At 34.0% G+C, this 14,786-nt stretch overlaps 2 protein-coding genes across 4 annotated transcripts; one reads left to right on the forward strand and one right to left on the reverse strand.

Moving 5' to 3' along the window:
- The first annotated feature begins 344 nt into the window (after window positions 1-344).
- Window positions 345-9,967, forward strand: LOC105452351 (DNA topoisomerase 2-binding protein 1). Of its 3 annotated transcripts, none has more exons than XM_011693369.1 (26): window positions 345-701; window positions 1,183-1,322; window positions 1,494-1,626; window positions 1,745-1,852; window positions 1,933-2,139; window positions 2,225-2,441; window positions 2,775-2,921; window positions 2,994-3,070; window positions 3,160-3,329; window positions 3,640-3,778; window positions 4,063-4,183; window positions 4,346-4,549; window positions 5,005-5,186; window positions 5,341-5,507; window positions 5,643-5,848; window positions 6,100-6,221; window positions 6,612-6,830; window positions 6,908-6,970; window positions 7,253-7,413; window positions 7,632-7,750; window positions 7,840-7,907; window positions 8,326-8,463; window positions 8,543-8,743; window positions 8,917-9,149; window positions 9,240-9,303; window positions 9,655-9,967. In XM_011693369.1, the coding sequence occupies exons 1-26, from the start codon at window positions 591-593 to the stop codon at window positions 9,811-9,813; spliced, it is 3,876 nt and encodes a 1,291-aa protein (XP_011691671.1). In that variant the 5' UTR covers window positions 345-590; the 3' UTR covers window positions 9,814-9,967. The 3 variants fall into 3 exon arrangements, with proteins under 3 accessions (XP_011691671.1, XP_011691669.1, XP_011691670.1); XM_011693367.1 differs by having other exon boundaries at window positions 346-701; window positions 1,491-1,626; XM_011693368.1 differs by having other exon boundaries at window positions 346-701; window positions 1,491-1,626; window positions 7,843-7,907.
- A 163-nt stretch (window positions 9,968-10,130) lies between these two features.
- On the reverse strand, window positions 10,131-13,931 carry LOC105452352 (cytochrome P450 6k1-like). Its single transcript, XM_011693371.1, has 7 exons — window positions 13,793-13,931; window positions 13,197-13,638; window positions 12,663-12,898; window positions 12,298-12,531; window positions 11,634-11,914; window positions 11,284-11,473; window positions 10,131-10,527 (listed from the first exon to the last, which is right to left on the reverse strand). The coding sequence occupies exons 2-7, from the start codon at window positions 13,607-13,609 to the stop codon at window positions 10,370-10,372; spliced, it is 1,512 nt and encodes a 503-aa protein (XP_011691673.1). The 5' UTR covers window positions 13,610-13,638; window positions 13,793-13,931; the 3' UTR covers window positions 10,131-10,369.
- Between the last annotated feature and the right edge of the window lie 855 nt (window positions 13,932-14,786).

Here is a 14,786-nt window from a genome sequence, read left to right on the forward strand (position 1 = left end):
CACCCTAAGTGAGGTTCGAATCTTCGCTAAGTGGGGTTCGTGGGGTTTGAGCCTGTTCCTCTGAGTTAAATATATGAATTTAGCGGAGATTTAAACCCCACTTAGCGAAGACTTGAACCCCACTTAGCGGAGGCCGGAGACTCAAACCCCACTTAGCGAAGATTCGAACCTCACTTAGCGGAGATTCGAACCGGATATTTTTAGGGTGCCGTCACTGCCATCCCATGGCAGAGATTTTTCATGTAGCTCATCGGTGATATTTTTCCCATCCCAGTTGGCAATCCGAATATTCATTCTTCCCGCCAAATACGTCGGTCGCTCATGTGTTTCGGTGCGCACGAGATCATCAGCCCGATCAGCCGTCGGTGAATAAACAGAGACAGTCGTGTGAGGAGTACTGTGTGACATTGCGTCTATTTCTCGATTTCCAAACTTCTCAAACAAGTTTTTCGAGTTTTGCACTATGCTCGGAACCCCTTTACGCCCCGGCTCGCCGCTTTGCAATGTGCTCGCGCGCACGCTCGTCTGCAGTGCTTTCCTGTAAAGTGTAACCTGCGCGATCACAGTTCAGTCAGAGCTCGGAGCGCGCGATGACGACCCAGGAGAGCCAGGTCGAGTGCAACGTAAACATTTACTTCGTCGTGCCGAGTCAACTGAAGTCCGAGGATGATTGCGGCGAGCAGATGTGGCTGGCATTCAACGTTCGTATATATTTTTCGCACTTCGCTGCGTTTAAATTTCTTTCCGCCTCCGTTTTTTTCCAAACGCCGACCACTCGAGCGATCCACGAGCGATTCCGCGTGCTCCAATATTTTCTGTTCTCGATCGCGCCCTTTGTGTCTCTTTCTGAACAAATTTTGTTATAATAATAATTTCAATCAGACCTAATATGTATACAACAAAACAAATAGAAGAAAGCACAATGTGCGACCGAGGCTGGATGTTGTCCAATAATATTGTTAATTTTTATTTTTTAAATTTCAATTATAATAAACTTATAATAAATCATTACTTTTGGACTTTTATGAACGCAGTCATTAACAGTCTACACTGAAATAATATTAAATATTAAATTGATCTTTCAATTCAATGACGATGCTACAGGCATCTTATTAGTTCTTTACAGTGTTTTACTTGTAGCATCTTTCTTTTATTTGTAAATTTTATTCTGTCTTATTGTAGAAATGCAATGAGCTTAGCTTGCAGCCAGAATGGGTCAGCGAACAGTCTTGCAGTAAGATGAATCCGATAAAAAGCGATGTATTTGTAATAGAGGAATTCAAAGGCGATTTATTTGATAAGCTGAAGAACTTCAAATGCTCGTAAGTTTGCAAATAGCTAACTTTTTTGTTGTAGATAAGTTTATAGTTTTTGGTTAGGTTTAAGATATAAATCACTGATTAGTATTTATAATACATTGTAGCAAAAAATGTATATCTTGTCGTGATATTAATTAGAAATAGCTATAAAATTGCTGATTTATATTTCAGCAGAATAGTATCGCCGAAGTGTCTGCTATTTTGTTTTATAAACAGTGAAGCGATACCGGAAGGAACGAGTCCAATATATACAGTATCTATGAGAAATATGTGCATTTGTGCATCAGGTTTTAATTCAGAAACTAAGGTACAGCTATCATGACAATTTTATGTATATAAAGTTTAACTGTTTGTGAAAGAGAGAGAGAGAGAGAGAGAGAGAGAGAGAGAGAGAGAGAGAGTAATAGTTTTGTCTGTTACTACAGGATTGGATACAACAACGAGTCGAATACATGGGAGGCTTCTTCATAAAGCAATTAAGAAATTGCGTCACACATTTGGTAGCTGATTCTGTGATGTCCGCAAAGTATGAGGTATGGTTGTATTTATAAAATGTAATGATAATGCAACATGCAATGGAAATTTAATTGATTAAAAACTTTCTGTTTTTTAGGCCGCTATAGAAATGAAGATACCAATTATGACGAAAGAATGGATAAAAGTTGTCTGGGAGGCAAATTTGAAGGAGATGATCAGAGCCGATGACAAGTCTTTCGATAAATACAAATGTCCAGTGTTTATGAATCTAATAGTTACTTCGACAAATCTTCCCAAACGTCAGAAAGACGAAATTAAACAATTGATACACGAGCACGGTGGAGTAAGTTAAACTTTGTGCAATGTATAGGGTAGTGGTCAGAAGTATTTAGCGATCGATTGTAATGCGTTATATTTACGTTATGCAGATATTCATGGGTCCTCTCGATGGAACGAAGGTTCGAGTGGTTCTAGCTTCCGAAAGCGGTCCGGTGAGCGATAAATTAAAATACGCCATGGAGAATAACATTCCCTGTCTGAGGACCGATTGGCTGTACGAAAGTATTAAGATAGGATACGCTCTACCCTTCCGTAACTTTATTATCAAATCTGTGAAAGCGTGTTCAACACCGGAGAAACCAAACAGTACGTATGAAAGTTGTTACAATCTTTTAATGGCATAAGCCGTTTTACTTTAAGGGGGGGACTCTACAAGACTAAAGTGATTTTTGAGAATTTTTTTTTAACTAAAATGAAAGTGAATAATTTCAAAAGTTTAACAGTATTTTATTGTATATTTAAGTAATGATAAAAAATTTTTATTATTAAATAACATGTTTTTCTAATAAATAATAGAAATAATGTTTTGATAACGTCGCGCCGTTGAAGTTGAAGTCGTGTAGAGTCCCCCCTTAATATAATAGATGATCAAATTGAATGAATAACAAAATAAATAGCACTCTTTATGTATTTTTTTAGCTCGAGAATTGCTCAACTATTCTGAGATTAGCTCTATAGCACATGATAAACGTGACAACAATTACGTAGATGAGACTTTAAGTTCGACGATATCAAATTTTTCCTGCGTACCTCGAGTTTCCTGTGTAACTGGTAAACTCTTCGATGGTGAGTATTAAATTAATATACATGGCAATTGCGATTTAAGTAGGAAACATGTCTGTATTTTTGTTTGTGCAGTCGCTAAGCTACACGTATTGGATCGGCTGTCCTTCAACGAGGCAAAATCAGCTGGGCCATTTCTGGACGGATGTAATGTAAATCTTTTTCACAGTTTCCGCTTATCGTGAATCACGCCTTCTTTTCGTTTCATTTCCATTTTGCGATTGTCGTTTCGTCTTTACAGATTTATCTCGCTGGATTTATAACGAGCGTCAGAGACAAACTGAACAGAATATTAAACGTTGGCGGTGCGACGCGTCTCGATGATATATCGGATGCTGTGACACACGTAATTGTCGGCGACGAGAGTAGAGCGTCTGCAGAACTGAAAGTGATAAAATCGAGTGGTTTATGGTATAGTAATATCGAACGAATAAAGTTTACGATTTATTTGTATCTCAGTTTGCGATAAAACTTATATTTATGTATAATTGTTTATAATTATAGAATGGATTCTATAATTCTTTTAAATCATTCTTTTAAAAAAAATTTATTCTTAAACGTAAATAAGAACTTTTACTTCACCAAAAGTTGATTATACATCATGTATAATCTAATATAGATTCTAATGTAAACGCTGTAAATACATTTTTTTATATTAACTCCTTTTATTTTCATATCTTCTTTTGATTCTAGTTTATCGTATAAATTTTATTTTGTGCAGTCCTTACATATTGAACGTGGAATGGCTGGAGGAGAGTATGAAACTGAAACGGCCTGCATCGGAAGAGCTCTTTTTATTTGAAGCAAAAGGTGAAGCTAAGAAAAACATTGAGACGCCTGCTTCACCGCTTAGTAAGAAGGTATACTTAATGTACTTAATAAAATGTTTTATAATGTTTGTAAAATGATATTCCTAATTTCTCAGAAAGTAATATGTAAAACTATTAAATTATTTTGTATAATTCTTATGTCTATCTTTTTGCGGAAAATCTCCGTGAGAAATAATTTTGAATTATGAACTATGATAATAAAATTATATCAAACAATAAATAAAAAATTTTTATAGCTGCTATACGTTTGCTTTGGCAAATTGATGTGTTACAAGGATTATGTACATGTAACGTACATTTTTATATTATTTCAGAATTTACAAATGTTGCAACAACCGAAAAGACCTCCTGTGCCACTTTTCAATATAGAAAAAGAACTTTCTACCGTGAACGAAAATGAACAATCTGATCTCGTGCAGCAATATTTGCAAGAAGGTAATTGCCTTTTAACATATAATTTGCATCATTATGATATGTATTTTATACACGTATTAATTTTAAACAATGCATAGTTTTATAGACAAAATTTAAAAAATGGATGATTGTTAAGTAATATATAGACGCCTCGTTATAATTGTGGATAACTGTGGATTACAGATCGTAGCAGTGTCATGCAAGAGTTCACGAAATCGCCTCGTACGCCAGTTTCGGAAGATAAAGACCAAGGGAATGTGAGTAACGTGAAAAGCGCGCGAAACAGTGAGATTTGTTTATCGAATGCCCCACCATCCAAAAACGAGGAAACCGATAATACTGTGCTGCTCAGTCAAAGCAGCACTGTCAACGAAAAGTTGTTCAAAGGTATAATTATAAATTCTATTCTTGTTCCCATCTTTCTGTGTTCTGAAAAAAAAACAATAATGTGCTCACTCGTCCGTGTATAGAAACAAATCTTGTACTTGTATTATCGAAATTTTAACGTCACTTGATAAGTATTAAGAAGCATATTTTGCGCCAAGGATACTGGCATAATAATCTTGAGAAAGAGATAGTTATTATAAATTTTTTTCTGTACAGGTTTCAAGAAGTAATATTTTTTATATAAAACTACTATCTAAAAAGACAAAATCTTAAAAGATCTCTTCGATATTCTTATCTTTCGATGAAACGGTCTTTTATGTTATTATATTATTTCATATATTATTATACTAGCTATAAGAGATTTTTAATATTTTTGTCTTTTGTGGAAATGTTAATAATCCATATATAGATTTTTCTGAATGTATTGATAAAATTATACATATATTATGCAACAGGTTTAGCGTTTGCCGTAGCTGGTTTTGACAACGAGGACAATCATGTGGAGGAGACAATTGTAATGTTGGGTGGACGTCTAGTTTCGAGAAGCTATATCGGTATCCCGGATTACGGCGTTGTGCCTGTGGACGGGGCACCCTTAAAATATACGGTTAACGAAATCGTGAACAATTTTTTTATCGTAGGTATCCTTCACACATATTAATTTCTCATTTTTAAAAAGTTTTAAAAACCTATTCCCTTTTTTAAACGACAAACAAATTCCAAGCATAATTTCTTGTGTATCTCGCTGATGATATCGTTCATATATTGTTATTTTTTTAATTTGTTAATAGGAAGATTGCATATATCAGGAGCAAATTGTAGACGTCATGTATTACCACAGGCCGTTATCTATTAGAAAAGCTTGTGATCCATTATCGGGATGCGTCATAACGATGAGCATGTACACTGGTGCCGAACGAATGTACTTGTCGGCGTTGGCTACGAAACTTGGCGCTATGTAACGTATACTTGCCATTTACGTATATCGTGCAAATTTGTACATTTACAACGTATATACATACTACACTTTGCACGAAAAAGGTTTGTCAAAAATATAAATTTTGACAAGTACTTTTCTTTCAATATTCTTCAGATGTCAAGATATGTTTGCGCGGAAAGCTAATCCAGAGAAGAATACACATAGTAGTACGCATCTGGTTTGCCCATCCCCGGAAGGAAACAAATACAACGCGGCTGTGAGATGGAAATTGCCGGCCGTAACTGCCGACTGGCTGAAAACCTGCGCGGATCAGTTAACGCTCGTAGACGAAACCCCGTTTCTCGTCGGAGAAACAATTGGTAAATTGATTTCTGTATTTAGCTAATCAATTATCTTCCACTTTTTTCTGTTTTCTTTTTCTATTAATTAGACTACGAATTTTAAAGTTTTCATTATACTTATTATTGGAAATAAAAATATCATAAATTTCAATATTCCATGATTGAAAAATCTGTTTATCTCTTTAAATTTTTACTTAGAAAAATGAAAAATGTAATTTCTATCTTTTTCTATGCTTATATATATATTAATCATACGTATGTGTTAATAGCACCAGATAAATCGAATATCACTGGCGAAATGAATCTCTCGAGCGTACGCGAAAAGGGAATAGACTTAGCAAAGGAGACCACGCCAAGCAACACACCAAAAAATCGTTTATCTCAGATCAAGGTACGCCTTATTACAAAATCAGATTATTTTATTTTATTTTTTATCTGTAACATATATTTTTAGAATAATAAATGATTATAATATATAACATTAATGTACAGTCGTGGACGTATCAGTTGCAACATTTTTTTTAAATTGGTTTTTAGTATCTATTTAATATATATAATATATATTTTAACTAATATTTTGCAAATGCGAACCACGGTGGTGTATACTGTCTTTAATCTAGAGACAGTACATACTAAAAATCAATTTTAAAAAAGTGTCGCAACCGATATATCCACGACTGTACATTGAGTTTAACATGCTTGTAAAAATTTGATTTTGTTAATTTAAAACCATTTATCTTGAACTGCAAGATTTATTTTGCAATTTTTAATAACGTTATAGGATTTAGCTTCCATCGAAACTCCGTTGATAAACAAGAGGCTCAGTCTAATGAATACGCCTCAGTCACCATTTCACGTGTCCACTCCGGAGACTCCATACGGACAGGTCTTTAAGCCCAATCCTTCGCCGAACACGCGAAAAGGGTGGGCGAAATGGGCGGATAATTTTCCGGATTTGCAAGTGGAAGAACCGCCGATAAAACGACGCGCACCTAGCACTGTGAGTACCGTCTTCTCATGTAAAAATCATTTCTGTTTATATTAAAATTAAAATTAATAATCGAGCATTATTTGCAGCCGGTTGCAGAATTGAAGAGACAGCTTCTGGAGAAACTGAAGGAAGCAAGAAGTCCTGAAAAAGTAAGACACATAAAATATATTCAGGAGCCGCGTATAATCTCGTTGTTGAGGCGAATATTTCGCATGAGGATATAATAAATTTATAGTATCATGATGTTGCGATATATAATTAGTCTTTCACAAAAATGTTTTATAACACTCGACATTTTCTAGATTTCGTCTCGATATTTTCGTGACTTTGCAATAGCTACTGCTTTCAATGATTTATAATCATGCGTTAAAGAGTATTAATATTAGAATAACGGATGTTATTCAATATTGTTTTATGTTTTTAATTATCAGAAACGTGAATCGAAGAAGCACGAGGAGAATTCTTTTATGGAAAGAATCGAAAAGGCTGACGATCAGTCTAATAAAACCGCTCCGTCAACTCCCACCTCCACCAATCAAAAGTTCGATTTTAGTGAAAAAGGTAGCCCACTGCCAAATAACGAAATAAACATGTATGTATCTCTCAATTAAAATATAATGAAATAAGATAAAATATATATAAAATAAGAGATGAAGATTTTAAAAGTGATAAAGTTGTACGGCATACTTTGTGAACATAATACTTATGATACATACTTCTAAAGAAAGAGATTTGTGTTTTTTACAATATATTATTCTATATGTTACTTATATTGATTTGAAGAGTAAATTTGAATTTTGTGGTGAACAGGCAAATAGCGCAACTGGATCAAGTGCTTCAACGAACGTCGAATACTCCTGAAAATAGATACTCACTGTCCGGGGAAAATGCAAAGAAGTATAAGGAAGCTTCCGATCATCTACAAAAATGTGAGTATCCATAAATTACAACATTGCCTAGCCGATTTCCAACTTTTGTACATTGTTCTATCACTGATTTAATAATCATTTTACAAACGTAGGTATAGTAAAGGACTCGCAACCTATCGACGCCATTGTATGGGAGGATCCGGATCATCCAAAGCGGGTATGTAATCATTTCTCCTTTTAAATAATTTTAATATCTTCGAAAATTCAACTTTATTTTGAACACACGCATTAGCTTTCTGTTCCATGCTTTACTAAGGACAAATATATTTTAATTCATAATTCTCTTTCTATGAAATAAATAAATATATAGAAGTGACAAAAGTAAAAAAGCATATATAAAACACGGAGTTTGATGTTTAAAATCAAGCTTATGCAATTTTTAAACACAGAATTTATTACATTATCGTTAACTGCTTTTGTTGAATTGTGATAAATTTTGACGTAAAGATTTTTGTCATGATATCGATTTAATTTTTAATTTTTTTCTTCTGTGGATCTTTTATAGACACTATTTTTCATGAGCACTCAATTGAGCATTCTTGTGTATCAGTCTGATGCAGTGTTTGTTTTTACAGTCACTCTTAGATAAGCTGTCAAGTAAGGATAAACATAGCGATGATATTCACGAAGAACACGAGGAAGACGTTGCGAAACATGAACCGGAACGTTGCGAACCACCGACAACACGAAAATTTATGCTGTCGGGTATAAAGGTATTACACTTTCGGATGTAACGATATTGTTATTCTCATCTGATTTTTCACTCTGACGTACTTTGACGTATTTGAATAGGAGAAAAATGCATGCGAACAAATGATAAAAGATCTGGGCGGAGACGTGTCAGCGGAAGCAAATTTCGACAACACTTCCACGCATTTACTGTGCATGAGGCTTTCCAGAAACGAAAAGATGCTCGGTAGTATAGCTGCTGGAAAATGGGTCCTACATTACTCGTATCTACAGGATTCCGAACGAGAAGGCGAATTTCTCGGCGTTAGTATTTGACAAGTATCTTAAGGATGCTATCAGAGAATTAAAACGCCGATGCTTAACAGCATATTTTTCTTCTGGTTTCGAAAGCTCGAGAGAAAAATAAAAAAGACTCGACTGTATCGTTATTTGCATTACGTTTCCACGATGTTAGCCGTGAAATAAAATTTTCGTAGGAGGAGGAATACGAATGGGGCAATCCGAAGAGCAAAGACAGGATTCCAGAGCCAAATGGCGAGATGGAGAATGCGATCGCGGCCGCGGCTTACAGGTGGCGATTGAAATTGCAGAAGGAGCTGAACGACGGTCCATTTTCCGGTATGGTAGCTCTGCTGATGATCGCCAAGGAGAAATACGATCAGTTCAAGAGATTGATCGAAGCCGGCGGCGGCTTGGTCGTACAAGCAAGGTTCATATTGAACAATTTCCATAAAGAGAAAGAGAATATAGTTCTATTCGTAATATTGATAATATTATGAATTTTTCGATTTGATTGCAGACCGCCCTACGATGCCAGTCCGTCCGGACGCAAAATCACACACTGTTTCGTTAATGTGAAACAGGTGAGCAATGTTTTATTTCTTAGAATTCGCAATTCATTTAATGGCTTTTTTTTTCTTAAAAAATTTTTTCAATTAATGATTAATTACTTGCATTATATATAAATACTATATATATATAATTAAAAAAATTTATTTTATAACGTGGAAACTGAAACAAAGAATAGTGAGAGATGTTTGTTGCACTGCAAATAATTTATAACTACTGTTTATAATGTTAAGGCATAATTTATTGAATTTTTAATTTATTGGTTTATAATTTTTTGAAATAAATAAGTAATATTTTATCTATATAATATTTATATAAATAAATATAAGTAACATTTATATAAATAATATAATTACATTAAACAGGTAAATCAGCCTATAGACTGGGCTATGTTAGCTAGCAAGGGGATCCTCTGCTTCTTGCCGCAGTATCTCAGCGATTATCTGACTGCAGTGGTGCCGCTCAATCCGCGGAATTGCGTACTCCCAGAATTCAAGAAATATCTGACGCTTCTGCCCAAGTAGCCAGGTCAAAATTATGCTTAACTTTACAGACAATCATGTGTCGAGCATACCAATTCGTTAAAATACGTGGCATACGATAGTGTACATAGCGAATTCATGAGAATCATTGTCGAAGAGCTCGAAATAAAAGTCTCTTTTACAGAAAACAATTAATTGACTGATCGATAAGTTTATTTATTCGTTTATTTTTATTACAATATTTTGCACAGTTTTTTTTAAAGAAGTCGTTTCGAAATCTTGTATTTTTTTTTAAATATTAAAGTATAGCCACATAGTACCTGGTAGATATTCAATTAAAAATTTTAAGAATACAATTGTATAATGTTAAGAAAATTAATTATTATAAAAATATTAAATTGTACAGAAGATGATTGTACATAAGAAGTTTGCTAATAATCACAGCGATTACATTTCCACTATAAGAGAGTCACTCATGTCCCGCTAACATATCTATCAGTCAGAATATTTTTAATACACATTCAAATACACATTTAACAATGATAAAAACATAAAAATTGCAATAGTCGTATACCTATCGTTGCGTATTGCTGACGCGTTATGCCTTCTTAAAGTTCAGCAGAAATCCTGCCGGTGGCGAGGTGAATACGTTTCGCGGATCGAGGGGGCTTTTCCATGCGGGATTCAATGAAACCTCGTAATCACGTAAAATCGCTATTAGCCCCACGGCGGTTTGCAAAGTTCCCAGCCGCAAACCTAAATTATGATTAAATATAATTAAAAATCGAAAAAGATTGAGAGAAAATTTGCCGCTTATAGACAGATTCAAACCTTTTCTTTTATATTTATACTAGAATGAAACAGACGATCAAAATTAATTACTTATAAATTTTTTAAGTGTGTGAATATTTTTTTTAAACAACACCAAAATCTTGAGATTTTTGATACTATGAGAGAATGAAATAAATACATTTCTTTAATCGTTTCTACTCTGCGGAAATTACAAAAAAAATATGAATAACGGATCAAAATTATTTACTTATAAATTTTTTTAAATATTAAATGTGTGTGTGAGTACTTCTTTAAACAATACCAAAATCTTGAGATTTATGGCGAGAGAATGAAATAAATGCATTTCTTTAAGGTGGTTTTATCGAGCAAGTCCCAGTCAAATATTTAATATATTTTATATGCAAATAATATATATATATATATAATATTATTTATATATTTATTACGTAATATATTTAACAAACGTAATTCAATAAAAACATTTCGCATAGACTGAACATATGCGATTGTGTGACGTTTATGTGACAACGTTACACTATCGAGTTGACGTTGAGCGATAAAACCACTTTAATTGTTTCTACTCTGCGGAAATAACAAATATATACATAAATCTTATCGCGTAATAAATATAAAAGAATGATAAATGTCGTTTCTTCTGATAAATTCTATTCTATTCCGTTCTATTTAAGATAGAACGGAACGTGGGTCGGATTCACCAACCTATACAATTCCGTGGACCCTCTCCGAAGGGCAGGAAAGTGCAGGGTACAATCTCGTCCTTCCTCTCGTCACTGAATCGCTCGGGATCGAAACGCGTAGGTTCCCGATAGTATCTTGGGTCAGATTGAATGCCACGTAATATGACGTATACCGGTGTGTCCTTCTCAATAGTTATCTTCGTGCCGGGGAACTGTAATTTACTTTTGTAATTATAATTACAATTTATCTATGATTTGATTTATGAGTGATTTTCAAATCGACTTCGAATTGATTAAAAATCTGTTACTAATGATCTTTTTTTTTTAAATATATTAGATATAATCTATGTAACATAATGTATAATATCTCACTGTGTAATCGGTACTAGGAACTCTATCGAGAAGTGGCGCGGGCGGATGAAATCTTAGCGTTTCGTTTATCACTTGATGCAGATACTTCATATTGTGGACCGCTTCGTACGTTACACCGTTCGCATCCTTGATTGTCTTGAGGATTTCCTCCCTCAAGCGTTTCTGCATTTCCGGCTGCTTGGCCAGCTCGAAAAGAGCGCAGGTCATAGTAGTGATGCTGGTCTCGCGACCAGCCGCAAAGAAAATCCCCGCTTGTGCGAAAAGCGCGTCACCCTCGAATCCTGGAAAAAAACAGTGCAAATAGATCTTAATTTTTTCTTATATGGATCGTCAGTATTGAAATGTCATTTTTGCGGAATGATAAAAAAGAAATTTTAAATGAATACGAGTAATTAAATATTCTTGCGTTAAAATTGTGTTACATAAATTACTAATAATTATTGTGTGTAGTAAATATTAATTGCGAATGAAGGTTCACTTATAATATAAGATTAAAAGAAATTCGAGATTTTTAGTATTATATTTTCATATAAAGATAGCAGTTTGATTAGATAAAATGAATGATTAGATAAAATGAATATACATATATATATGTGTAATGCTATTTTTTCAGATCATTTTTGAAACGCTAAATATTGAATGTATTCATTAATTAATTACTCACGAATATTAGTGTTATCAGGTTTCTCATTTTTTAATTGCAAAAGAGAATCTATTAAATCTCCCCGTTTCGTTTTTGTGATGCTTCTATTGTCCATAGATTCCCAAAAGATTTTGCGGAAGTAATCCGTGTATTTGCCAAGCATCGAGGCGCCTACATGCTTTCCGATATTCGGCAGGAAGAATAAGAAGAAAAACTGCACGGCTCTTTTGAGGGACACAACGAAAGCCTTACGCGCTACGGAAATGAGCGAGTAAAAAGAAACACGTTGCAGAAAATTGAATGTAGACTTAAAAGATCGAAGTGCGCCGCATAAAGCACTTTAAAATTCATACTTATATTACTTATATTTATAATTTTACACTTACAGTTCACATAAAATTCCGGTGGTTCTTTGTCGAAGCAATTTATCCGAATTCCAAACGCCACGGAAGATATCACGTCGGTGGTATACATGTAGAAAGTGTCCTTGACAGTTATCGGCACGTTAGATTTATCGCCAATCTGATCGAGTAAATGATCTCTCATTTTTTCCCCGGACTCTTGCATCAGCACGAAGAGACTCTTCAGTTTGCCGCTCGTGAACACCGGTGACATTTTTGATCTGAATAAAAAGCAATCTCTTACAACATTTTTTTATTGTAAGACCACTTTTATGCCCTGATATATTTTAGATTCTTTATTAAATTATTTCTCATTTTTTTCTTTATCTTTTTATTATCTATCTCTCCTTTTAATAGCATTCTTTGACAGTCTTTTTGCAAATTAATGAAAGAAATACATTCAAATCGTTTTGCAGAAAGAAATTGTCGAAGAGTGCTATTGAAAAGAGAGATATAATAAAAAGAAAAAAAAATAGTTTAATTTTTTTCATACGATCCATGTATATATATAATGCTTGCCTCAAATATTTCCATTCAGGATTTCGTATGGAGAAGAGACTCCATTTGCTGACATTATCGGAATTGCTTGCCCCTCTGAAGTGATGATTCGTGAACAGATGGAAGTCCTTGATCATTATCTGCTTTATCAGTTCCGGATTCCTTAGAAGCAGGAACGGCTTATGTAGGATGTAGATCCCCAGGACATCTGATTCCCCGGCTTCCTGGTGCAGTTCACTGAGAACCCCTCCCGCCGGTCGGCGCAACAGCATCGCATCCTTGAAGTGACCGAAGAACCAATGTGCAGGCAATGTAGGTACGCCACGTCTCTGCCAATAGGTATGTTTCCACTTCATCCATGAATATAACATCGCGAATAGCGACGAGAATATTATGAGCGCATCCAAAAGGGCGCATTCGGTTAATATGGCCATTTTTGCGCGCAAGTTGCACGAAATATCTCCTGCAATTCCATATAAAACTCGGATTAAATTAAGAAACTTTGTGCACTTTATACAAAAATCTTCTTTGCATAAAACCCTATCGGAATTGTACAATATTATGCAAAACTGTGCGCAAATTATGTAGAAAATTCAGTAAAAAGACTTGGTGCGTACTTCGTAAACACTGCGTGCAGTCCACTCCAGATGCAGCGTGAAACTGAGATAATAAGCGAAATTGACCATGATAGTCAAAGCAATTTGCCGAGTCATTTATCAGAGAAGTGGAGTTTATTTTTCTTGGATATACTAGGTGTCGTAAAGTTTAACAGAAATATCACAGTAGGAGAGAATTGGTAAAAAAAAACTAAAAATAAAAATGTATCTTTTTATTTCAAATAATAATTTTTTTAAATACGGTTGTTTGAAGTTTGGCCACGAACTTAAAGCTGTGACTGAAGAGTCGAATAATTTACATATCATGTAGTCATAATATACATATAATGCATATATGCATTAATGCATTAATGCAGTCGTCGCTATATATATATATATATATATATATATATGCAACTCGTATTTAGAAAATCAATTTAGCATAAAAAGTTTAATGCGCGCGTTTTAATTCCTACTGTAATGTCTCTCTATATGTGAATTATGTAATATCTTATATATTTAAACGAACGTAATATGTGCATATCTGGTGATACTAAAGTGACAAATTATTCAATACGTTAAAATTAAAGTCACACAGTGGACACATTTCTGTATCTTAGTAAACTTGTTTTTATTTTATATATTTGCATTTATCTTAATCTAGATAAAATTAAGATGTCTGAAATCTTAAGATTGATAATTGTTTACTTATCATTTATTATTGAAATAATAAGTAATTTTGAGACTTAAAGATGTCAATATCGTTATAAAAATGGATACTCTCAACAAATGACGATTAGATAGTAATAACAATTAGACATCAAAAGAACATTATCAGTTGACTAAACGAGAAAAGATATCAATTGTTTAACGTTATTTCTCACTACAAATATGTCTCGTAAATATGATAAATTCCTTATAAAATTGGCCACAGTCCAAAAAGATTACGTATTTATGCTATATATAGAGGTAAATTTCTATAAATATCAAGTTCAGTCGTTTGGGATCGCTCAAA

This window comes from Wasmannia auropunctata, unplaced genomic scaffold (genome assembly GCF_000956235.1).
Source record: "Wasmannia auropunctata unplaced genomic scaffold, wasmannia.A_1.0 LD336033.1, whole genome shotgun sequence".
Classification (NCBI taxonomy): domain Eukaryota; kingdom Metazoa; phylum Arthropoda; class Insecta; order Hymenoptera; family Formicidae; genus Wasmannia; species Wasmannia auropunctata.

Excerpts from the sequence above, each read along its gene's own strand:
- LOC105452351 (XM_011693367.1), top strand. The coding sequence starts at position 591 with ATGACGACCCAGGAGAGCCAGGTCGAGTGCAACGTAAACATTTACTTC. Across the intron at positions 5,187-5,340 it reads TCGTGAACAATTTTTTTATC|GAAGATTGCATATATCAGGA; the intron begins GTAGGTATCCTT and ends ATTTGTTAATAG. Across the intron at positions 6,971-7,252 it reads AAGCAAGAAGTCCTGAAAAA|AAACGTGAATCGAAGAAGCA; the intron begins GTAAGACACATA and ends TTTAATTATCAG.
- LOC105452352 (XM_011693371.1), bottom strand. The coding sequence starts at position 13,609 with ATGGCCATATTAACCGAATGCGCCCTTTTGGATGCGCTCATAATATTC. Across the intron at positions 12,532-12,662 it reads ACCGGAATTTTATGTGAACT|CGCGTAAGGCTTTCGTTGTG; the intron begins GTAAGTGTAAAA and ends TCATTTCCGTAG. Across the intron at positions 11,474-11,633 it reads TTCCTAGTACCGATTACACA|TTCCCCGGCACGAAGATAAC; the intron begins GTGAGATATTAT and ends AGTAAATTACAG.